This window comes from Salvia splendens, chromosome 2 (genome assembly GCF_004379255.2).
Source record: "Salvia splendens isolate huo1 chromosome 2, SspV2, whole genome shotgun sequence".
NCBI classification, from domain to species: Eukaryota; Viridiplantae; Streptophyta; class Magnoliopsida; order Lamiales; family Lamiaceae; genus Salvia; species Salvia splendens.
This window is the reverse complement of record NC_056033.1, coordinates 12,449,237-12,475,797: the sequence shown is the minus strand read 5'-3', so window position 1 is coordinate 12,475,797 and position 26,561 is coordinate 12,449,237. Positions and strand designations below refer to the sequence as shown.

Here is a 26,561-nt window from a genome sequence, read left to right as displayed (position 1 = left end):
TGTGATTTTCGGCAATCTCTTTTACCCACGTAAAATCGTAAATCGAAGCTAAGGGCTAATAATTTTATAAATTATAAATTATGGCCTAGCATAATTGTAAATAATGTGAGGATTTATTTTTGTCCATTTAAGGGTAATTGGAATTTTTATCGCCGATTATTTCGGTTTTTCACAAAATCGATTGTCGAAACATTTGAGGTGTCGGACGAGAATAATTTTAGATTAATCTAGGATTAATGTGCTACGAGATGGTATATAGAATCCATAAATATGGGATCTTATGACATGAAAATAAATTAGTACAAGGAAATAAATTTAACTTAAGTAAATAAATAATTAGAATTTTAAAGAAAAATCTAGAAGTTGTTGGATAAAATTTAAAAGTCAAAGACTTATCTTCTCTCCCTCATGATTTTCGTCCATGAGCAGCTCCCCTCAACCTCTATAGCCAAAAACCTTCTTTCCCATTTATTTGGCTTGTTCGTCGGCAAATCGGGGATTTAATCGTATAAAACATAGCAAATCAAGTAAGGTCTTTCTTACTATATTATTTTTATAACATGAAATTCAATACATATTGAGGTTTAAAATCTGAAAATTTCGAGCTCCATAGGTGTTGATGGATACATGGTTTTATGTTCGATTAATTGTCGAATACGTAGCGTATATACGTCGTATGCCACGTTTTGATGAATAATTTCCAAGTTAAATTGCCATGGTATGAACTTGATGATGAGATTGAAAATACACCTTAGGGTTTGTGTTTTTAATAGTTAGATGCTCAAGTTAGATGAAATTTATGATTAAACATGAATTGAAATAGAATTGGATCAACAAGGTTTAATCCCCTGTTTTTCAGTGACCTGTTCCAATTTGTTTGGCATGGGTAGAATAGTGGAAACTTTGGTTTAACAATTTCTATAATAACTATGATGAGTCTAGAAGATCCCTGATTTGTATGAAGAATTTAGGAGTTCGTTTACTATGTGTATAAATTGTTATAACAATACAGCTACGAACTGTCAAAATTCTGGTACTTTGTCATATTTTGGTATTTGTTATCCGACATATTCAGGGCATTTAAGTTCGATTAAAACTTGATTGCATAATTTCTAAATTAACTATAAGGTGTTTAGTCGTTCTCTAAATTTTATGACGAATTAAAGAGTACAAATACCATTTATAAGAATTGTTTAGAAACTGCTGCCAGAAATGGTCTGATTTTTAGTAGTCCATGGGAAAACGAGAATATCTCTTAAACTATTAGGAATCTTTGAATGAATCTTATTGGATTATAAACCAGACTTCATTGGGTATTTAAAAATATTAGGTCAAGTCTCTAAATTCTTCCGTATGAATATAGAAGTTGTGTGACGAATCGATCCAGTGCAGTTGTTATACTAGAGAGTTAAGGAATAAGGGGATATTAAGTTAATATAGCAAATGAATTTATTTAAGATGTTTGATCATGGAATTGTGATTTAGAATGAATATGAGTGTTAATGTAAATTTTAGGAACTTTCTAATTGAGGTTAGCAATTTTAATACATTAACTACATGATTATATATTTTCTGTGAATAGTAACAGAATACTTAGTGATTTTATTGGAAGACTTAATGAGCTGAAGTTGACGAAAATAAGTATATGTTACTAATGTTTACGATATTTATAGTATAAGGCATAGAAGCTTGTAACACGAGTCGTGCAAAAATGAATGGATCTATAAGATAGCGAAGGGTCGAAAGGTGAAATAGGCTTATGTTCATAAGCCTGCGAGGTAGCGTATCCTCTCTATGGTTTTCGATTCCTTTGGTTGAGATGATGTGTCCTATAATGTGCTTATTTGTGCGATGTTAATTAAATAATGTGCTTAAATATGCTTATAATTTAATATGTGGATTGTTATGATACTTATTAATTTTGATATATATTATCTACAGAAATAATGGTATGAATATGGATAAAAGACAATGGGTATGATATGCAATGAAACGTAATAAATTATGAAGATCTGAATAATGTGAAATATGTCTGAATAGATTATGAAAAGATATCTGAATGTATATGAAAAAGAAGTGATCTGATAGGTAGAGCCTGAATAAAATAAACACAAGAGAATAATATGTAAAGGTTATAAAAGTATATACTAAAAGAATGTCTTAGAATCCGATAAGAATGATTATCTGAAGTGATATTTGGAAATGGAATACATGTGAAAAAGAGATATGAAAGAAGAATACGAAATAAAACGTCATGTTTGCTTGGTCACATGTGTTGGGTACAATTGGCATGCCATAGGACAGCAGCGCTGCATTATCTGTGATCACTCGTCTTCTGGATAACCGAAGCGAGGATCGTCTGTTATCTGACGGGCCCCTATCTGATCTGTCTGATCTGCACCCTAATGGGTGGTCTGATTATCTGTCTGCACCCTCATGGGTGGTCTGATTTTCTGATATGCACCCTATGGGTGGTCTGTGCGGAGTCCTCTCGAGGACGAAAACCCGCGTCTGCATCTGATTCTGTTTCTGATCTGGTCCGTGTACCCTGCCTAAAACCAAGCAGATATTGGGGCTATATGATAAGATAAAATAAAATAATATCTGATGGTTTCTGAATAAGAATCTGTAATCTGTGATGTGTAAAATAATATCTGATTAATTGTGTATAAGAATCTGTAATCTGTGATGTGTAAAATAATATCTGATGAATTGTGAATAAGAATATGTGATCTGTGATATATAAAATAATATCTGATGACTTCTGATTAAGAATCCGTGATCCGTGATGTATAAAATAATATCTAAAGACTTCTGAATAAGAATCTGTGATCCGTGATGTATAAAATAATATCTAATGACTTCTTAATAAGAATCTGTTATATGTGATATATAAAATAATATCTGAGGACTTATGAATAAGGATCTGTGATATGTGATTTGTAAAATATGATATATGATATGAATGTTGATCGGTCCTCACGTGGAGGAAATGATATATTATGTTGAATGGTCCCCGCTCGGGGTAATTAACAAGGAAATAAAAATAGTATATGAAAATAAATGGTAAAAGGAGAAAAATGTGATACGAGATAATAATAATATATGATGAATATGTGTGGTTATCTGAACAAGTATTCTTTAGTGCAAAGATTATGAGATGGTAAGTAATTTGGAAATTTGTAAAATTGAAATGAAAATAAGCAAAAGATTAAAAAGGAAATAATGTAGTTATTATAGTTACTATTGTCTTAGTTGAGAGGGTTGGATTCTGTAGTTTAGATATTGCTACTGGGCTTTCGAGCTCACTCCCCCCTCTTTTTCCCCTGCAGGTTAGAGTTGATATTATGTCAGTGGTGTTGCGCAGCTTTGCATCTTTTGCGAGTCACTGGTGGTCAACTTGGTTTAGTAGTCATGGCATGTTGTATAATAGTTTAATCTTTAATCTTCCGCAGGATAAATGTTAAGTTTTTTAAATGTAATAGATTTTAATTGTGCTTTTAAGCTAAATAAGAAAAAGGAAAATTTAAGCACGGGTTTTCGATACTGAAACGTGACATCACTTATTCGGTGGGTACCTACCGGGTAAGGGGTGTTACAAGTTGGTATCAGAGCCTAGGCTTAGGCAGTTCTGGATAAAAGTGAGTCAATAAAGTGTGTAGAAACATGCCACGTAGGAGTAAATGTCTGTTAGTACCAGTGACTTGATGCAGCTGCCTTGGTCTCAAGTTGAAAGAAGTTAGCAAAGTACGGGACATAATTTCCCGTGTGACTGAGAAAGATGTTATATGGGACTGGCCACCCCATATAGCTCGAATCTCGGTAGCGTCGGTATGTGTAAAAAAATTTAAAAAGTGCAGGGTGGATATGTTTGAAAATGTTGATGAAAAGTGTGTCTTAATGAAATATACTACTCCCTCCGTCCCGCTTTAGCAGTCCCGGTTGAGTCGTGCACATGTTTTAAGGGATATTTAAGTGTGTAATAAATAAATGATGTAGGGGAGGTTGGGTCCCACTTTTAAACAACTTTTTTACTTTTTTGCTTTTAAGTGTGTAATAAATAAATGATGTAGTGGAGGTTGGGTCCCACTTTTAAATGATGTAATAAATAAATTGATGTAGTGGACATCAATTTTTATGCACCGAGTTCAACCGGGACTCCTAAAGTGGGACACCCGAAATTGATCAACCGGGACTGCTAAAGCGGGACGGAGGGAGTAATAAATAAATGTAAGTTATGAAAGAGTATAAGTAAAAGAGAAGAAAAAGAGTTAAAGGAAGGATATGGAAAGAAAGTAAGTTATAGACTAAGTGACCATTATGATATAAAGGTGTAACACAAAAATTCACAAAGGTATGTGAATTGTCTGATATAAAATGGATTAATAGTCATAAAGTAATATCCTATAATGATAAACAAAAGTATAGAAATATGTGAAAGAAAATGTGTTTGGCAAAATGATAAATATTGAAATGAAAACGTATGAAACTATAAGGCATTATATGAATAAAACCATAAATGTGTGATTGAGCAAATGCGACGAATAAGAAATAAGTGATATGATCTGAACACGTGTGCCCCTATATGGATTATATGTGTATTCTGAATCGAAAAATAGGAAATATGATGTGATGCGATAAAGATATAAGCTAAGTAAGTGTACATGATATAAGATATGTGATATAAAATGTGATCAGATTAGAATGTGAACTCCGTAAGAACTATGTGTGCGCTCGAAGACGAGCTAAACGAATATGGAAATTTAAATGAGGATTTAGAAATGAAATGGAAAATGAAAATGGGCGCTCTAAGTGAGCTATAATATATATGAAATGATATGTCTAAAAATGTAAGTTTAAAATGAAATAAATATATGAGTTTGAAATTGAGCGATATGAGGAAAAAGGGTACTATGCTTGAAAGTATGGAATCCAATGAATCATATGTGTGTTGAAAGAATGTGAAATGTATTGATGACCAATATATGATGAAATTTGAAAATGAAATTTGGTATATGGTGCGACGGGAGTATTCGATGAGCTCATGCGGGTGTACTTCGCTTAACCCATATACATGTGTGTTATCACTAAGCACTTGAGACAAATGAGTGCAAATATTTGAGGTGATCGGTATGTATTTCTATATATGATTATGTGCGAACTAGCACATGTGATAAAATGTGTTATAATATGTGGACATATGAAACATATATGATAACTGTGATATGTGACTTGTGATTTGATGTGTCTTGATATATGTGTGACTTGGGAATTGAAATGTGATGATATATGGTCTGATATGCATGGATATATAGTCTGATATGCCCGGATATATGGTCCATGTATTCAGACCTTGTTATATGAGTTTTTATTGAGTTATGATACTAGTACTAAGAGTTAGAGATTTAATGTTGTGATGATGAATATTGAGATGTGAATGTGTGGAACTATATAATGTTTTGGACGAAGTGATATATGTGACTGCGTGCTCTAAATGGACTATATGGTGCTAGAAAGTGAGCTATAGGCATATAATGTGATATGATGGAAAATTTGTGCGCTGCATGAGATAGATGAATGTGTTCGAAACTAAGTCAAATGAAGTGAAATATGATATGATTGAAAGTAACAAATTCATATGAATTATATGCTTGAAACGAACTATGAGAAAGCGAAAATGTTTATGATCGATACATGACGGGATTCGAAAATAAATATGGTTGTTGATGAATGTTAACTTGTTATTTGAACTTTGTTGTGAATTGTTGGGTTGATGTGATAATCTATTATTAATATTGTATCTTGTTGGTTTTTGGGCATGTAGTAGTTATAGAGGAAATGCTGCCCAAATTTTGACAAAAGTTCATAAGATAAATTAATACGAAGTTGTGATAAATAAAATGAAAGGAGAGAATGTATGATGTGTTGTGAATGATAATGAATGGAAACATAATGAAAATATTATGATGATATATGGAAAATGAAATGCACCATTTTTATGGGCTATATGCACCCGAATAATGGCTATATGGTATATGATGAGTATGTGAATTATACATTATGTGATGAATATGATATGTACGCCCCATGTGGGCAAAGAAAGGATGCAAGTAACATGGAAATTTTTATGTAAAGAAATGATAACGTTACATGATGGAACCAATAATCTCAATATTATATATTAGGGTGAAATATGAACTTATGTGGCATTATATGTGAAAGTTAGAGAATGTGATTATAAGTGCGATTTTGTGACTTGATGTGGAGAAATGAGGATACGCTACGAATAGGAAATGACGTAATGCCATGAAATGGCATAAGTGAAACCCTAACGCTTCTAGGAGTAAGCAAATTCGATGGAATTTCGAGGACGAAATTCTTTTAGGGGGGAAGAGTTGTAACATCCCGAATTATAGGGCTTGACGAAAGATTTGGATATGTGATGAGGAATAGTAGTTAAGTTAAACTATAAGGTAGAAATTTAATACGAAATGTCGATTATGTGATTTTCGGCAATCTCTTTTACCCACGTAAAATCGTAAATCGAAGCTAAGGGCTAATAATTTTATAAATTATAAATTATGGCCTAGCATAATTGTAAATAATGTGAGGATTTATTTTTGTCCATTTAAGGGTAATTGGAATTTTTATCGCCGATTATTTCGGTTTTTCACAAAATCGATTGTCGAAACATTTGAGGTGTCGGACGAGAATAATTTTAGATTAATCTAGGATTAATGTGCTACGAGATGGTATATAGAATCCATAAATATGGGATCTTATGACATGAAAATAAATTAGTACAAGGAAATAAATTTAACTTAAGTAAATAAATAATTAGAATTTTAAAGAAAAATCTAGAAGTTGTTGGATAAAATTTAAAAGTCAAAGACTTATCTTCTCTCCCTCATGATTTTCGTCCATGAGCAGCTCCCCTCAACCTCTATAGCCAAAAACCTTCTTTCCCATTTATTTGGCTTGTTCGTCGGCAAATCGGGGATTTAATCGTATAAAACATAGCAAATCAAGTAAGGTCTTTCTTACTATACTATTTTTATAACATGAAATTCAATACATATTGAGGTTTAAAATCTGAAAATTTCGAGCTCCATAGGTGTTGATGGATACATGGTTTTATGTTCGATTAATTGTCGAATACGTAGCGTATAGACGTCGTATGCCACGTTTTGATGAATAATTTCCAAGTTCAATTGCCATGGTATGAACTTGATGATGAGATTGAAAATACACCTTAGGGTTTGTGTTTTTAGTAGTTAGATGCTCAAGTTAGATGAAATTTATGATTAAACATGAATTGAAATAGAATTGGATCAACAAGGTTTAATCCCCTATTTTTCAGTGACCTGTTCCAATTTGTTTGGCATGGGTAGAATAGTGGAAACTTTGGTTTAACAATTTCTATAATAACTATGATGAGTCTAGAAGATCCCTGATTTGTATGAAGAATTTAGGAGTTCGTTTACTATGTGTATAAATTGTTATAACAATACAGCTACGAACTGTCAAAATTCTGGTACTTTGTCATATTTTGGTATTTGTTATCCGACATATTCAGGGCATTTAAGTTCGATTAAAACTTGATTGCATAATTTCTAAATTAACTATAAGGTGTTTAGTCGTTCTCTAAATTTTATGACGAATTAAAGAGTACAAATACCATTTATAAGAATTGTTTAGAAACTGCTGCCAGAAATGGTCTGATTTTTAGTAGTCCATGGGAAAACGAGAATATCTCTTAAACTATTAGGAATCTTTGAATGAATCTTATTGGATTATAAACCAGACTTCATTGGGTATTTAAAAATATTAGGTCAAGTCTCTAAATTCTTCCGTATGAATATAGAAGTTGTGTGACGAATCGATCCAGTGCAGTTGTTATACTAGAGAGTTAAGGAATAAGGGGATATTAAGTTAATATAGCAAATGAATTTATTTAAGATGTTTGATCATGGAATTGTGATTTAGAATGAATATGAGTGTTAATGTAAATTTTAGGAACTTTCTAATTGAGGTTAGCAATTTTAATACATTAACTACATGATTATATATTTTCTGTGAATAGTAACAGAATACTTAGTGATTTTATTGGAAGACTTAATGAGCTGAAGTTGACGAAAATAAGTATATGTTACTAATGTTTACGATATTTATAGTATAAGGCATAGAAGCTTGTAACACGAGTCGTGCAAAAATGAATGGATCTATAAGATAGCGAAGGGTCGAAAGGTGAAATAGGCTTATGTTCATAAGCCCGCGAGGTAGCGTATCCTCTCTATGGTTTTCGATTCCTTTGGTTGAGATGATGTGTCCTATAATGTGCTTATTTGTGCGATGTTAATAAAATAATGTGCTTAAATATACTTATAATTTAATATGTGGATTGTTATGATACTTATTAATTTTGATATAAATTATCTACAGAAATAATGGTATGAATATGGATAAAAGACAATGGGTATGATATGCAATGAAACGTAATAAATTATGAAGATCTGAATAATGTGAAATATGTCTGAATAGATTATGAAAAGATATCTGAATGTATATGAAAAAGAAGTGATCTGATAGGTAGAGCCTGAATAAAATAAACACAAGAGAATAATATGTAAAGGTTATAAAAGTATATACTAAAAGAATGTCTTAGAATCCGATAAGAATGATTATCTGAAGTGATATTTGGAAATGGAATACATGTGAAAAAGAGATATGAAAGAAGAATACGAAATAAAACGTCATGTTTGCTTGGTCACATGTGTTGGGTACAATTGGCATGCCATAGGACAGCAGCGCTGCATTATCTGTGATCACTCGTCTTCTGGATAACCGAAGCGAGGATCGTCTGTTATCTGACGGGCCCCTATCTGATCTGTCTGATATGCACCCTAATGGGTGGTCTGATTATCTGTCTGCACCCTCATGGGTGGTCTGATTTTCTTATATGCACCCTATGGGTGGTCTGTGCGGAGTCCTCTTGAGGACGAAAACCCGCGTCTGCATCTGATTCTGTTTCTGATCTGGTCCGTGTACCCTGCCTAAACCAAGCAGATATTGGGGCTATATGATAAGATAAAATAAAATAATATCTGATGATTTCTGAATAAGAATCTGTAATCTGTGATGTGTAAAATAATATCTGATTAATTGTGTATAAGAATCTGTAATCTGTGATGTGTAAAATAATATCTGATGAATTGTGAATAAGAATATGTGATCTGTGATATATAAAATAATATCTGATGACTTCTGATTAAGAATCCGTGATCCGTGATGTATAAAATAATATCTAAAGACTTCTGAATAAGAATCTGTGATCCTTGATGTATAAAATAATATCTAATGACTTCTTAAAAAGAATCTGTTATATGTGATATATAAAATAATATCTGAGGACTTATGAATAAGGATCTGTGATATGTGATTTGTAAAATATGATATATGATATGAATGTTGATCGGTCCTCACGTGGAGGAAATGATATATATTGTTGAATGGTCCCCGCTCGGGGTAATTAACACGGAAATAAAAATAGTATATGAAAATAAATGGTAAAAGGAGAAAAATGTGATACGAGATAATAATAATATATGATGAATATGTGTGGTTATCTGAACAAGTATTCTTTAGTGCAAAGATTATGAGATGGTAAGTAATTTGGAAATTTGTAAAATTGAAATGAAAATAAGCAAAAGATTAAAAAGGAAATAATGTAGTTATTATAGTTACTATTGTCTTAGCTGAGAGGGTTGGATTCTGTAGTTTAGATATTGCTACTGGGCTTTCGAGCTCACTCCCCCCTCTTTTTCCCCTGCAGGTTAGAGTTGATATTATGTCACTGGTGTTGCGCAGCTTTGCATCTTTTGCGAGTCACTGGTGGTCAACTTGGTTTAGTAGTCATGGCATGTTGTATAATAGTTTAATCTTTAATCTTCCGCAGGATAAATGTTAAGTTTTTTAAATGTAATAGATTTTAATTGTGCTTTTAAGCTAAAAAAGAAAAAAGAAAATTTAAGCACGGGTTTTCGATACTGAAACGTGACATCACTTATTCGGTGGGTACCTACCGGGTAAGGGGTGTTACAGAATAGGAAAAACAAACAATTGCAATTTGCTCAATAACACTGTGATAGAAGATCATATCAACGAAATTTTTAGAGTTTATAAGCAATTCAGGGAAACTAACTAATAAAGAGGGCAACAAGATGAAACTAGCCAAGGGAGAAGCAATGTGCCAGCTTTAACATGTGGCTTGCAGAAAAGCTCAAATCAAGAGACAACAGTCATATTTGAATTCAGAAGATGAGAGTACTCATGTAAAACAAAGAGCTTATCAATAAGTATGTCTGAAAGCACAAAAGGGTCAAATTAAAAGGTTTAAGGTCTCACCAGATGGCTGCTCTAATATAGTAAGACTGAAAATGATTGGGCTCAAGTGGATTTGAGAAAGAAGAATAACAAGGAACTTACCATTTTGGGTCAACAACATCGTGATACTATATCACGCTAATGAATTCACAAAGTTTATAACCAAATTACGGAAATTAACTGGTAGAGAAGACAATCAGAGCAAACTAGTTTGGGCAGAGAGCAAATTACTTTAGACTTGGAGTTGCTAAAGAGCTCAAAGCATGATGGAAATAATTATAGTGGAATTAAGAAGAGGGGACTATTCTTTATAAATTAAAGAGTGTCAACAAGCGCATTTGAAAACACTAAGATCTACTAATGATCTTTGAAGAATATTATCATTGAAGAGACAATAGTTTATGGAAACATGTTCATTCTGAAGGCTATAAATAAAGCAGCTCCTAGTATAGAAGTCTGGTGGCAAGAATTCAGAGAGTCAAGGTATTGCTTTTATACATAATGAGTAAAGAAGGACCGTAGTTACTGGAGGTTATCAGAAAACATAAGGGAGCAAGCTCAAAATTGAAAGTGATTCACAACCTTGACATAGAAGGGGGAAAATAATGGCACATTACCTTGCAAAAGAAGGCATTTAATATCTTAATTCAACAAAAGTGATTTTAAACAGGGGGGATGCGAGGAAATGGAATTCATGGGAATCCAAGTAAGCGCTGTTGATGAATCTTCTTGGTTAACTACAATGGTGATACTCCCTTGTTTAATTCTTTATAGAGAATGGTAAATGAGTTATTGGAAACTTTGGTCACAAGCTACTTTCACTTTATGATCACGTCAGATGATCATATGTGGAGATTATGACTCTCTGGTACTCTCGGTTCGTCATAACGCTCATCCTCGTAACACGTCGATTCTGATTACTTATATTGTAGAGCTAGGTTCTTTCTTTACATTGTAATCATATTTTCTAGCTATGTATGTGTACATCGCTTAGTTGGATCAAAGGTATGATCCTTTGGAGTGATTGGATTGTCAAGATAGACAATGGCTAACCTAGATTATCCATGTTATTGGGACGTAGAAAATGGCCTTTAGCCCCTACCATCTTTCTAGAAACATCGTTTTGTTCTAGGTTGGATTACTTTTCTCGTGACGAAGTTTCTTTCTTATCACGTACTTTCTTTTCGTCGCTCGGGAAAGCGAGAAATGTTCATACTGTACGTCTAAGTTCGAGTTCATATTGTGTTCTAGAAGGAACGCATAACTAAGTATTTTAAGTTCTTGGAAATTTTGATTTCCCCATTCTAGCAACATGATTCAATGACTACTAAAAGATGTATCATTTCACAAACTCAAAAAGAGACATCATTTCAACAATTGGTACCAGACTCGTATACTTTATACTTTCATATTTCAGTACCCTTTTCCATTCAGGAAAGTTACTTATTTTATTCATATATTCACAGTCTTTAGCCAAGAAAAGACATACTAACACTTTCTTTAAGCACGCTATCAAATCAAGAAACATCAACTCTTTCTTTTAACTTAGTATTTTCATCTGTTCACTCAAATTAACTGCATGAGTTATTTCTCCATTTCAAACTTTTAAACATCTTCACTTTCTTTTGAAAAAGAACAAGTTACCTTTTTCCTCGTTGAGTGCGAGTGGTGGGAGTGCTAAGAGCATTTTCATCGATTATATAGTCTAGTTGAACGAGGCTAGACCAAAGATTTTCAAAGAAGACTCTCGGGTTCAGAGCGAGAAAGAATGCTCTGATACCACTCTGTCACGACCGCATTTTCTAAGGATAGAAAACACAGTTGATCGCGACTAGGGGAGGACTAAAGAAGCGGGGAAGAAAGGGGAAAAACAACACAACTCGACCATAGCTCCAAACAAATGGGAAAAGCTCGAAATAGAATCAGAGTTTTGAACAAAATAGACTTGAGTCTTTTAAGATGCACAAGGGAAGCAAATGAACGCGGTTCCATGTGTGTAGACATGAACCTCCGAGAGTCAAAATCTGACTGAATTAAATGTCTTGTCTCAATAGCACTTCCTCCACCACTTCGCTGCTCAACCTGCACATTTAGAAATATATGCAGGGTTGAGTACAAAAGTACTCAGTGAACATATTGCCGAAAATTACACATATACATTTGAAAATATTGTCAAGCCATCATCACAGTAACACTCGGGGTGTTGTTGAAAAGACCCGAGCTTACTAAAAATATCACATTGGGTTACTTAGCCATATCTGATCACATTGTGCCGTCGAGATGGTGTTCTCGCACGGTCACCTTCTCTGCCCATCATGTCAGAGGTATTCTTGTGCCGGGAAGGTGGCCACCTTCCACGGTCACCTGCTCTGCCCAACATGTCAGAGGTAGCTTGTGTACACTAGTCCGAGCGGGGACACCACCCTCACTGGGACCCGAATTCGACTTATATCATCATTCATAATTCACTTGGCCGTAGCCAACAGATAGGCATCATACACAAAACATTTATGGCATGACAACATCATTAAAATCACAAACATGTGTTCTTGTTTTCAAGCAATCCGATTTGTATTTTAGTATAAGAAAGCTCACCTTGATCGTTTAGTTTCTTTAACTTGAATTTTCCTGACTCCGCCCTTAACTCGCGGAGATAGCCTTTTGAAAACAAACAACGTACTAATAAGACTCGAGAAATTCACATACTTATAGGAATGCATGCCCCTACTATATTTTTTTGATCATTTGTTCACCGTTAGAAAATTTTAGAAACTTGCATATTAATTAAATTGGGAAATTTAAGTAATAGCACTTCTTTATTAAACTTAATTATTTATGTGACTTGAGAACGTCGTCTCCCTCTTTCTTTCCATTTCCTTAGTGGCCGCCCGAGGCGTCGCGGGGCGATGCCGGTCGGCCGCTTATGCCCATAATTCCTCCGGTAGCTCCTCGTATTTTCCATCATAATATCGAACAAAAATCCCAAAATTTATTTAAGCGCATAATTGAATTATCGCAACTATTTCCCCTTTGTTAAGAAAAATTATATGTTTTCCCGGCTTGGGATAAATTATTCATACTTCAAAATTATTTCGAAATTAATTAAATAACTCCTAAAAATTTATTCAATCCCATGATTAACTTATCGTAATAATTTCCCACCGAGAATTTATATTTATTTCGGCCTTGAAAAAAAAATTCTAAAATTAAATAAACAAGTCCCCACAATTAATTCAATTATCAACCCAATGATTTATTTACAAAACCCAAATTCTCCACCTTATCACTCAAATTAATATTTTAAAGCCCCAAAACAATTTAAGGGGAGCCCAACTTAAATAGATCATCCAATTAATTTATTAAGCACATAAATTAAATAAATTCGAAAATGGGCCTCACACTCACTATGTATTGCAGCCCTAAATTAATTTGAAGGGGATTGGGCTCGGATTTATTTTGCATAGCCTATTGCTAAATATATTCATGGCCCAAAACCATTTAATTCATTAGCCCAAGTTAAAGAAGATCTAACCCAAAGATAATTAATTTGGCCCAACTTTATAACCTCTATGCCCAACTAATTAATTTGTGAGAAGTCCAAATTACACTGCCTCCTATACGTGACTTTCCCTTCCCCAAATCACATTCTTCACAATTGAAATCCCTAAAAGAACACAGCAGCCTCCCTCTCTCTCTCACATCGCCGCCGCCGCCAGCCTCCTTCCGGTGCCGCCGTCGCGCCACCGCCACCTCCGGCGGTGGTCCTCCTTCCTCCTCCCCTCTTTCTCCCTTCTCACCCTATTTCTTCTCTCTTCTCTCTCTGTGTCGGTTTCCCTCTCTCTCCCTCTCCTATCTCTCTCTCAGAGACCACTCCACCACCACCACCGCAGCGAGCCCGACGACGCACCATCACCACCGTGCGCAACACAGACGCCGCCGCCACCTCTAGATCTCCTCCCGTTCAGATCAGCCACCGCCGCCTCCGCCACTGTGCATGCACAGGTGGCGGCTTCGGCCTCCTCCACGTCTCGCACAGCCGGCGCAGCTTCCCGGCGTCACTCCAGCCCCGGCCGCCGCCTCCTCGCCGAACTCCTGGAAGGTAAATACTTAAATTTCCTTCTCTTCTTCTTCTCTCTCTCTTTTTTTTATCTTCTAAAAAGATTTAATCTTTCATTTATTTGTTTTGTGTTTTAACTTTATAGATTTGTCAAGATTTTATTGAAAGTCATAGAGGTGTGAGGCTGCCTACGTCGTCTCCGGGCTGCCGAGCTCGCTGCCGAAATCCGGCAGATTCATAGAGGTAAGTTTTTTCTCCTTCCTTCTAGTTGTTAAGGCAGTAGGATTCTATTTTATTTTGATTTACTAAATTTTGGTGAATTTGGAGTGGTATATGCCTTGTTATATGAAGATTTAAAATTGAAATATGCTGTTTAACTTGATGTGCCAGATTCTACTTCCAACCATATTTATATATGCATGCTCTTACATATTTGAAGGAAAAGAAGGGTTTGTAATTTACCTTTTGATGTGGAAATAAAGTATTGTTAAGATTGTAGTGCATGACTTGTGTGCAAATCTCTCTACTCGGACTCCTCTATCCGATGTGGTGTTAGTGTGTATAGAGAATTTAGGATGTCTAATGGTGATGTGTGTGACTGAAAAAAAATGATTTGTACATATACAGAAAAAGATGGCAAGTGGGACATGTATCATTAAAATATTCTTTGTCAGAGGGATGTTATCCATATGTGTCAGAGGATATGATTTCTCTGCAAACCATTAACGCAGCATTTAATGCTCTGTCCGAAAAGATCGGCCCTCTCTCTTTTTAATATGTTATTTGTTTATTAAAAAAAATTATTATTTGAATATTTGTTTACTTGTTTATTTAATTTGGTGTAGGTATAATCGGTTCAAGTTCAGGGCTGTCCGCGTTGAAGTACTCGTTTTCTTAGAACGTGGGATGTATTAAATTTTGTTGGACTTTTGTTGGATGTATCGAACATTAGAATTTTGATTATGGTACTTTATTTATAAATTTAAATTTATTATATTCATATAGGTGTAATATATTTACGTGTTCTATTTACTTGTCTAACGTCTAAACAAACAACAACGACAATCTATCGAAGCTCGGATTTAATCGCATAAAAGTCACTTATATAGGTAATCAAGCTAATAATATAGTTTATAATAATATCGGCTTAGCGGGTCGTTACAGCGTGTTGGCGTCGAACGACCGATATTTGCCAGGTTGTGTACCCGGCCACCGTGTGCCATCTCCAAACATCCGGCTACTAGGACTTGAGTATCCACCGGAATCCATTTTATAGCGTAATTGGAGAGTTGAAATGTGAATCGAAAAGTTACAAATGAAAAGTGAAGCCAGGGGTATATATATAACAAAATTTTCAAATTTTAAAATAAAAAAAACTAAAACGTGTTGCATCGTCTGCGCCATCGTCCGCGTCGCCCACAGTGGGCGGACGATAACGCAGACGATGTCATATCGTCTGCGCTTCGTCCGTGGACTAAGCGTCGGGCGCGGACGACGCATCGTCCATCGTCCACGGTGCCACAGTGGAGGACGATAGCGCGCCCGATGCATCGGGCGCGCTATCGTCCGCCCCATTGTGGATGCTCTAAATAATCCCTTCGTTCCATATTATTTGTGATGTTTCATTGGGAGTGAGATATGAAAAAACTAGTATATTTATTGGGTTAAAGTAGATGAATGAAAACACTACACAAAAAAATTGAGAGAGTAAGGTAGGTAAGATTATAGGAGTATGTTTTGTTTTATCATTAAAAAATGACTCAAGTAACTTAAAAGTTGAGATAGTCTAAAATAAAATATGACAAAAGTCATGATAAAGTAAATACGAGAGAGTAAGTAAAATGAGATATTTTTTTACGAATATGGAAAGTATTGTTTTCTAAAAGGTACTCTATCCATTCGTCATTAAATATTTTTTTTTATTTGTTATCTGTCCACCAATATATGTCACATTTTACTTTTATTATTTTTGGCAAATGCTCTTCACATTTCACTAACCCACTTCACTCACATTATATATAAAATCAATATATTAAAATAGAATTCACATTCCATAAATATTTTCAATCATTTTTTTTATAAAGTCAGACAATTTCTTAAAACTTGAAACAAATATTTATTAGCGAACGTAGGAAGTAATAATATACTATGAGAATAGTTTGTTGCTACAATGTCTAACGGTACAATAATACAATGTTTATTTTATTATTTTAAATTAGATATATACTAGTTTTCTTGCTTGCATTATAACAAATTTAAATTATTTTTCAAATTTTTATTTTTTGCATTCAAGTCCTAAGCGTTATATATTTATCAAAATAGAAATAGAAAGGAGGAGAGATAAACATGTAAGAAGAAATGCATGGAAAGAAAAAACTTGCAAAAAGAACACTATGGAGGAAGCGTAACGCAGATGGAGATAATATATTGTTTTAACCTAATTAATCATATTAATATTAGGTTAGTTTAATTGTTGGCCTAATTTAGTTATTGGACTCCCATATAAATCAGTTTCATTTCATCAATCTATCTTATGTAAATATAATTGAATTTGTGTTCAATCGATTCAGACTAGTTTAACTGTTGCCCACTAATTTAATGAAATGAATTTATTTAATTATTTCTTTAATTTTGAATATTATCATATTATTTTGATGTTAATTAGTTAATTTATTAATATATTTAATTTTTTTTATAATTTTTATTTAATTAATAAAATATTAGATACAGTATATTACAAACTATTAAAAAAGTGTTGTGGAGTTGATGTTATTTTCAGAGACTGTCGCTGCCACATAAATTGCGGAAGCAAAATATGGTCTCTTGCATCTGCCAAACTTGTTGACATATGTAATACTGGATAAATTCTTGCATACTACTCTGCTTTACCCTTGTAATGTACTTTTCTTCATGTATCACAAGAATGATGTTTCTCTTTTATTTAAGAAATTGAAACTGTGGATTGGTATGATGATGGTGTTTCTCTAATACCAATTGGGGGCTATATCTATATGCCCCAAAACAATCATACACAGGGTTGGGTTTTGACTAGGAAAATCATTAACATAACATGGTTGTCCTAATCAGTAATGTAGAGTCTAGATGGATCATGACCCTGAACGTAAAGCAACGCGTCGTGAATCAGCTCTATCATGGCAGTTTTGCTGTGTTTCACTCTCATCCTTGCTTCTTCATATCTGTTTAAGACTTCACCTTAATGAGTTGTGTTTCTCATGGACTAAGTTTTCAGCATCATAGCTCTGTTGGTTTCTGTAACGAAAGTTACCTGCCTAAATGGAAGAGTTGGATACTTCAGGAGGCTATTATGAATTATGCATGATGCTTGTGTAGAGCATTTACCTTAACGTCCTCGAGTTTAACGCCACTCTTCTGCAGGAACGCGAGGAAGATGCTGAGGTTCTCGTCTGTTGGCCGGTAATGCCCACTATAAGCTGATACAGACTGAAAAGGTACATTTTCAGCATACTCTCACTGATATTAATATTAGCTAGTTAGTCATCATTGTAAGTTTGTTACCCCACACACCTTAAGCTTTCCACATTCTACAACGAGCCTTCCGGCTGCTAGAGTCACACCACCTGCTAGGAAACTCGAATGGTGAAACATTCCCTTCCTTTTCTGCACCAAGACACAAGAATATGGATCAACTCCTGCTGAGGGTTTAAGATGTTCTCGACTTCTGTCGTTAGGCTCACCTCTCCAGCGTACAATTTGTTGCACACGCTCATCACAAATATCCATTTCGAGCCTGATGTCTGCTCCTTTGTGTCAAGAGCATTTCCAGTTTGCTTGTGGATGAACTTTCCTTCTACTATTTTGTACTCGTAGCATTCTCGCTCTTGCTTGTTTCGAAAAATAGAGAAAGACTAATGGGAAAATCCAATATAATTGTAATATATATTCATATTTGGTCTTGATTGATGCTTACAGGTCCTAAATAGTTGATGCATTCTTGGTTAAGTCTTGATCGCGGGCACTCATCAAGATCAACCGTTTTCCCATCTCCGATATCCAGCCTAATAAACGAGGTATGATTTATGACAGCAATTTGAATTGCCTAGGATCTTGAAATAGTTTGCATCAATTATGGACTTATACCAGTAGAAATATGGTTGCTGTGTCTGTCTTCTACACCACTCGTCAAAATATATGCTCAAATTGTGACCATATCGATGCCTTGGATCAATCTGTACAAAAAAAAATCAGCAAACAAGAAATGTTTCTTTCTGCAGGAAAGATTGATTGTAAGAAAGCAATCATACAGCTTCAATCCAATGCTGGAAGGCCAACTTTTGAGCCTTGGCATCCTTGACTAACCCCTTCCCTACCTGTAAAACATAAACGAAAAAATTTTGTGAACCGTAGGATTTGAGGTTTTAAGTTGAATCCACTCTGCCAATCTGTCATGCCTTGGAAGCATTCCAACTGATCCTGCTCCACCGCGAAGATGGTTTTTCAGGGTGTATGAAGTTGAAGAAAGCCGTCGTGCTATGGTTGAGACGAGCGTATTCTATCGCTTGCCACCTTCGTTTTCGTCATCCGGTTATAAACATCCTAAGAAATAGTAGTAGTATAATTTTACTAATGGGACAGAAATTAATCACCAGAGCTCTTCAGCTGCAAGTACAGAATCTGCCAATCTACGACGGGTACGATAACTCCGGTAAACCTTTTGCAGCTTGAGGGCAGCATTTGTGGAATCATGATCAGTGTCTTGAGATGTGGGAGAAGTGTGATCCATTTCTTGATTCATTCTGCAGCACAAGTTATGAACAAATCATGTAAAATACATTGGTTGGAATTGGATTCTCAAATCATTTATTGGTTAGTTACACCAGCTCATAGATTTTGAATGAAATTAAATGTTGATGTAGAACAAATTTGTCAAGAAATAGTAACAAACATGAGGTCCCAAAAGAGTGGGGGTGTCTTGTAGCTGTCTTAACCTGCATGCTATGGCATACCCATTTATTGCCATTAACTGCTCTAACTCGCACTGTTTCATCAATCTATTATCTATGTTGAGTCTGCCTTCTTCATTCAATATATTTGAAGATGTTAGAATTTATTACTAAACATCATACAGTGATTATTAGACAATCAGAGATGATTAATTTTATGGTAAAGAAAAAATATTGTTTTTCTAAATATTTTAGATTATAATAACAAAATTTATTGGAAAAAGGTAACTGGGATTGAGATATTTAGGCATTTGGATAGTAAATTTTACACTGGGGAATATTGCAAGCTTTTGTGAATGAATTCTATTCAACTTTGAAATGTAAAATCAAAAGTTTGTGGAAAAGATTATGGAAATTAAATGATTTCTAAAGCTTGAGCAACGCTGGTTACTGAAATATGTTTGGTAATTTGGTTTATATATTTCTTTTTAACTTTGGAATTGATCTTTTCTCTGAAATCATTTAATGTCTATCACTCTGTTTGTAAGTTGGATACACAAGAAGCTGTCAATCCTAACTTGAATAAATTAATTAGTTCAAACTGTATATAGAGTATTGTGAACATATGAATTTAGTGAGCCATTTAAACTAAGAGAAATCACAAAATCTAAGCATAAAATTGTAGGAGTATAGATTTTTTCCTTTCAACAAAAAAAAACAAATCGACTTATTTATCTTCTAAAGAACACAATAACTGAAATCACAAACTCTAGCAATTCTTAATAGCGATCTAAATTACCATCGCAATGATGATAATTAGATGAAACATTTTCTTCACAATCAAAAGGTTTTGGAATAAATGGCGGTTTTGTGCATCTCAAAAGTGCCCAATTTACCCTTTCAAAAAATGGATGGTGCTTGAGTGCCGTAGCTACTAGCCTCCAGTGTGGACCCATTCTCTTAGTTGGATCCTTATTCAATAGTTGGCTCATCAAATCCTTAGCACTGGCTGCAACCACTGGCTCACTAGGGAACTCGAGCCCATGAGCCACAATGTTGGCTAGAGTAAACTCATGCTCCTTCCCGCGAAAAGGTGTTACCCCATAGAAGAGTTCGTATATAAATATTCCTAGCGTCCACCAATCCACGGCATTTCCATGCCCTTCCCCTGAGACAATCTCTGGGGCTAAGTACTCATGGGTCCCAACGAACGACATTGAACGGGCGTCAACCGGTTCTGACACGATTTTTAGGGTCGCACAATGTCTGCCTCCTTTCTTTTTCATAGGGGAGGATTTCCACTTGTGTCCCCGATGGTGGAGGCATGAGGCATGTGGAACAATGCAACTAGGCAAAATGTATGATGAGATCGAAAATCGTGTTGGATCAGCTATAGTGCGGCCTTCGAATGCGTTATAAGATTTTCGGTCCGTTGGATCGTGCACAAGTTGTGCCTTTGATATTGAATTATCACATTTTAGGGAGAGATCAAAGTCGGTCAACATAATATGACCATCCGATCTGACGAGAATATTTTCAGGTTTCAAATCACGATAAATTATACCTAACATGTGCAAATACTCTAAAGCAACCACCACTTCAGATGCATAGAACCTAAATAACAAAAAAAAAGCAAAATGATATCAATGTTTACTACTATTATCTTAATTATTTAACCTAAATCGTCCTCATTCATCATGGTGTGCAATATGCTTATGGGCATACTTATTTGTATTACTCTACAAAGTCTTCAATATGGGACCATATGACCTACTACAAAATCTTCTAGTAGATTTTAAACAATTACGTGATATATTATTAAATATTTTTACCAATTGGAACATGATTAGTTACAATCGAAAAATGATATGCTACATACGTACATTATCCCCGAGCATCATGCTAATTTAATGCATCATGCATGTTTATTATTGTTTGTTTTATTTTATACATTTAGTTTGATTCTAAAAAATTTAAAAAAAATGTTAGTAACATTATTAGTTTTACAAAGTTCATAAAAATCAAAATTCGATTTGTTCGTATTCTCTATAACTTAAATTAATGAATAAATCACAAATCGAACTTTAATTTTGTTATTGAAAATTTTAAATTAAAATTTTCAATAATAATTTTTAATGTATTAGAATTAAACTAAAAGTATAAAACAAATCAAACAACGCTAAATAAGTATGGTGTTCATAGATAGTGCTCACGTCAAGTATGTAGTAGTACTATCATTTTTCCAGTTAAAACTTAGTAGGAGTACTATATTTTTATCACTTGGGAATTCAGTTAAACTAGCTAGGCGAGTAGGATTAAAAGGTAGCAGGAAAGTACTGACTGGACAGCATCTTCGTCGAACCTTTTGTCCGGCTGGCGCTGGCGGAGGACGTGGAGGTCGCCACCGGGACAAAACTCAGTCAACAAGCACTACCACCTAGGACAGTCCAACGTTGCATAAAGGGAGGGGCAAAAAGGGTGATCCAACATTTGAAGTATCATCTTCTCAACCCCAGCCCTACACTCTTTCTTCCTATAAACCAGCTCTTCTTTATCCATCACCTTTGCCGCAAAATAGCACCCTCTTTTGCCCTCGAGCTCCACCAGGTACGCGGTGCCGATGTCGCCATTCCCTAGCCGTTGCATGAAGTGGAAGTCCTCCATCACCAGCTTCCTTGCCCCGAGATCTACGCTAGAGCTTGCACTAGATGTGGTGTCAGAACTTATCGTATCGACAAATTTCTTAACATTGGATCCATAACAAGTGGTATCAGAGTCTGAATTATCAACTGACTTCATATCCACGTCGATCATTTTCATAGTGGTGGAGATGCTTGTGTTGTCCACGTGGATATTCATTTTTGGTGATTATGGAGAAAGATTGATGAAGATATATATATAAGTACTATAGTTGGGAGTGCAACAAAATGTGAAGAAATTAAATAATTTGAAGAAAAGCTAAGGATGGAGTGGGGAATGTTTTGGGCCGGCTGGAAGGTAGGCTGGGTCGTTATGCCGGCTAGCTAGGGCCCAAACACGCCCTTAAATAACTTGTTTTATTTAATTAATTCGTTTTTCAATATCGATGTTGCCAAATACTTCGAGTCAAAATTATTGATTTCAATCAGAATTGGTGATATGTTGGATTATGTTGTTGAAAACAACAGCAGAAATTGATTATTGCGTTTCATTTAATTTAATGTTCGAATTTACAAAATCTTGGAGAATATTCGACTATATTCATTATAATTGGTATATGACCTCACTTTCTTTTTTGATTTATTCCCACTAAGATGGACTTTTACTAAAAATAAATTCACATTTATTTATATTTTAATTTATCCCTCTTACTTTATTCTCTCTACTTAACATATAAAATAAAATTTATATAAATTATGTTATCGCCCAAGGAAGAGGCCATATTCCTGGGGAGGGAGAGAGTATATTTTGTATTTTGATTATATTCGCATATTTAGTTATATACATATAACAGACACTAATCAAACACATGCGATGTAATAAATCTAATTAATGATATGTATGTATGTGCATATTCTGTTTTGTTTTGTTTTGTTTTTTTAATTTTTTTATATTTATGTTATGTTCATATTTTCCAACTAGTATATTAGGTGGAATATATTTAAATAATTAACATACTTTTATAACGGAAAAGTTAACGGTTCCGTCAAATAAGGATTAGAATGTATCGAATATATTTAAATAATTGACATATAATGGAATTTATCGAATACAAGACTTAAGGATGTGTTTTGCCTTTAATTTGCAACATAATTTGCAATCTAAATGTATTTATATGCATATGCATAATCGAGTTCGTCTAACCCTCGTTAGTCATTATAATCGAGTCTATTGAGGATACAAATGAAAGGATATGGGCTAGATTAGATTAATATGGATTAAATAATTATAGTTGGGCTACAATTATAATTAGTTCATAAGCCCAACAATCATGAAACCCTAATGACTCTTTGTCTATATAATTGTTATTTATTCTCCATTGTGGGAGATGAGAAATATCGTAACATTAGAGAGAAAATACGTAAAGCTTTGTAGAGAATTCCTAGCTTTCTCTATAGAGCAATTGTACCGAGGAATTGTTCCTGCATTGGATCAGAATACACGCGGACCTCGATAGTAGTGGATTCAACTTGCAGGACACAATTGTAGAAGAAAACACAACAACAAGTAAGATTTAGTTTCGTTGTGTTTTACATGCTCAACTTACAATATGATTATGAATCTAGATCTGTTATTCTTGTATGCAATTTCCGCTGCGCTCATTAGATGAATACAAGAATTCCTTACAGTGGTATCAGAGCCCAGGGCTCGATTCATAATTGTTTTGTAGTCTAATAATTTGTGGATGATTTTGGAAATCAAAATTATGAAATTGGATTTCAAAATTCCTTCACCGATTTCCTCTTGTGCACACCGACGAAACTCCTCTCAACAACAAATTCTGGAATTCATCGGTGCCGCGTTCCGATTCGATTTCTCGGCTGGAAATCTTCAACAGAGGAAGCGACAGCTCATGAATTATTCCCTTGGATTTTCTCTCCGATGGATTGGATTCATCCGATGATGAATCGGTGGCGTCGGGATAAGAATTACACGAGCCTCAAAGATGTGCGACAAACAGCATTGATGAAAATCAATTTGTTCACTACGTGAGGTGGTACTGCAATTGTTTGGTATGATTACATATTGTAATCATTACTTGGAATGATTAAAAGTTGTATTTTGTGCTTGTGAAGATGGCAACTGAAAGTAGGGGATGATGCGCCGCTGCCGTGTTTGAGAAGGGAGTGATTTCATTGTGAAAAATCCCTAAATCTAATTGATAGTGTGACGATAGACGGAACGGCAACGGCATGAGATTTTTCCCCAGAGCCATAGCGGGTTTTTTTGAAGATCCGGGTCGGATCCGAATCGTGGTTTTGATCACGGTAAATCACATTATTAATTTGAAATTAATAATATTAATCAAGCCAATAAATTATTTACTTTCATTATTTTGAATAATAATAGTAAATGTGTTTTAATATTGTTTTAGAATTAATATTAAATATCTGTTTATATTAGTTTGGAATTGATATACATTAGATGATAAATTTATTAATTGGATTAATGAATTAATGAGCTAGAATTTGTTAATATTATTATTTTTGGAATAATAAATAATATATGTGCTTGATGATAATTTGGAGTTATTACTTGATTTACAAGTTTATTAATTTAGAATTAATATAGATTGGATTAATTTCGTTAATTAGATTAACAAATTGGGACATAGTTAGCATCTGGAAATGATAATATATACTCCACATCACAATATTAATTTGGAATTAATATTAGATATGTATAATTATATTAATTTAGAATTAATATAATTAAGTCCACATTTAATTAGAAAATAAAATTTGATTTTATTTGTTGAGTATTATTTGATATCATATGTAATAACCATGTTATTTGATTTATGCTTGTTTTATTTTAACTATAGTAGTTAGAGACCGTTTTATTGTCTGGGTAGGCGGCGCCCAGTATGTGTAGTCTGTGTTATACTATGTCTGGGTAGGCGACACCCAGTATTTGTAGTCCGTGTTATACTATGTCTGGGTAGACGGCGCCCAGTAATTGTTTGAAATTTAATATTAGATATTATATTCACAAAACTAGTATCACACTATTCCCCATAAAATATAAGTCTTGTTTTGAAACAAATGCGTCGTCCATCACAATTGTTTGATGCTCCTAGCCTTTTCGACCATGAGTTTTACGCCCTCGCGTTTACTCTAAATCCACAAGGTTTAGGAACATTCATAGATGCATAGTTGACATCGTGTGATGGGGTTGACTTGCTTAAATTATTTTGAGTAGCCCTCGCAACCAAATGATTTATAGACGCATATTAATTAGATTAATAAACCAAGAATTGTAAAATTGTTGTTACAATTGGCTTGGAGGCCTACCTGGTGATATTATTGTAGTCATCAGCCCTCGCAGAGGCTACAACTATACAGACTTGGATCTTGGACCACTAAAATTTATATTTGATATAAATTCGTATTTTATGTTTGGGGGCATAATATATGTTAAAATTAGTGGGAGCTAATCAATACAATAAACCCTTGTTTAATTAGTGATGCGAATGTGATCTTTATATGCTTTTCTAATTTGTTTTTCGTTTTATTTTCTGTTCAGATAATATGTCAAACTTATCTTATTAGTGTATGATGGAAACAAACAAATTGACTAGGTCAAATTTCACGGAGTGGCAGAGAGACTGCCCAAGACTCAAGGCACAAGGTGCAATGAGTGGGAGCTCAGCTATGTTTGTCATTGAGATAAATATGTCTATGAATAACTCACAATCTTGGGTATTGGATACCGCTTGTGGTTCACACATTTGTAATAATGTGCAAGGTTTAATTGATAGCAGGAAAGTGAGGCCTGGGGAAGTAGACCTACGTGTTGGAACTGGAGCAAAAGTTGCTGCCGAACGCGTGGGAACTTATAGATTAGATCTTCCCTCAGGACATAGACTAGATTTACATAATTGTTATTTTGTTCCAGTTATTTCAAAGAATATTATTTCCATTCCGATGTTGGACATCGAAGGTTTTTCCTTCCATTTTGCAAACAGCAGGTGCTCGTTTTCTAATAATGGATTGTTTTATGGAAATGCCTCTTTAGAGAATGAATTATATATGCTTGAATGCAAACGAGATATTCTCAATGTGCAAAATAAAAGACTTAAGCTATGTAATACGGATAATGCTACTTATCTTTGGCATTGTAGACTTGGTCATATCAATGAGAAAATGATAGCGAGATTGAGAAAGTTAGACTATCTAAATTCATTTGATTTTGAATCATATGGTACTTGTGAATTCTGTCTCAAAGGAAAGATGACTAATAAGCCACTTTCTGGGAAAGAGGTGCGTGCTAATGATGTGCTAGAGTTGATCCACACAGATGTGTGCAGACCGTTTTCAACTCAAGCAAAAGGTGGTTATTCGTACTTCATTACTTTCACTGATGATTTGACAAGGTATGGATATGTGTATCTTATGAAACACAAATCTGAGGCCTTTGAGAAATTTATAGAGTTTAAGTGTGAAGTTGAGAAACAACTTGGGAAAAGTATAAAAACTCTTCGATCAGATCGAGGAGGG

At 34.4% G+C, this 26,561-nt stretch overlaps 1 protein-coding gene, 3 long non-coding RNA genes and 1 pseudogene across 7 annotated transcripts; 2 read left to right on the top strand and 3 right to left on the bottom strand.

The window, feature by feature from the left end:
* Nucleotides 1-10,033, top strand: LOC121788518. Its single transcript, XR_006047866.1, has 5 exons — nucleotides 1-527; nucleotides 1,674-1,778; nucleotides 3,333-7,028; nucleotides 8,175-8,279; nucleotides 9,833-10,033. It is a non-coding gene; the product is annotated as an uncharacterized LOC121788518 (long non-coding RNA).
* Nucleotides 10,034-12,826: 2,793 nt separating this feature from the next.
* On the bottom strand, nucleotides 12,827-15,233 carry LOC121771059. Its single transcript, XR_006043919.1, has 2 exons — nucleotides 14,903-15,233; nucleotides 12,827-13,041 (listed from the first exon to the last, which is right to left on the bottom strand). It is a non-coding gene; the product is annotated as an uncharacterized LOC121771059 (long non-coding RNA).
* LOC121771053 lies at nucleotides 14,343-15,427 on the top strand. The gene is made up of 3 exons (XR_006043916.1): nucleotides 14,343-14,482; nucleotides 14,586-14,683; nucleotides 15,286-15,427. It is a non-coding gene; the product is annotated as an uncharacterized LOC121771053 (long non-coding RNA).
* Nucleotides 15,428-17,342: 1,915 nt separating this feature from the next.
* Nucleotides 17,343-19,380, bottom strand: LOC121769052 (IQ domain-containing protein IQM3-like). 4 transcript variants are annotated; one of them, XM_042165717.1, is made up of 10 exons: nucleotides 19,365-19,380; nucleotides 19,066-19,215; nucleotides 18,871-18,985; nucleotides 18,724-18,789; nucleotides 18,560-18,648; nucleotides 18,390-18,477; nucleotides 18,157-18,303; nucleotides 17,987-18,079; nucleotides 17,801-17,902; nucleotides 17,343-17,730 (listed from the first exon to the last, which is right to left on the bottom strand). In XM_042165717.1, exons 2-10 carry the CDS (start codon nucleotides 19,212-19,214, stop codon nucleotides 17,650-17,652), a joined length of 930 nt encoding a protein of 309 aa, XP_042021651.1. In that variant the 5' UTR covers nucleotide 19,215; nucleotides 19,365-19,380; the 3' UTR covers nucleotides 17,343-17,649. The 4 variants fall into 4 exon arrangements, with proteins under 4 accessions (XP_042021651.1, XP_042021668.1, XP_042021661.1 ...); XM_042165734.1 differs by lacking the exon at nucleotides 19,365-19,380 and having other exon boundaries at nucleotides 17,343-17,640; nucleotides 17,800-17,902; nucleotides 19,066-19,214; XM_042165727.1 differs by lacking the exon at nucleotides 19,365-19,380 and having other exon boundaries at nucleotides 17,343-17,726; nucleotides 19,066-19,214.
* Nucleotides 19,381-20,141: 761 nt separating this feature from the next.
* LOC121776445 lies at nucleotides 20,142-22,201 on the bottom strand (annotated as a pseudogene).
* Nucleotides 22,202-26,561: the final 4,360 nt, after the last annotated feature.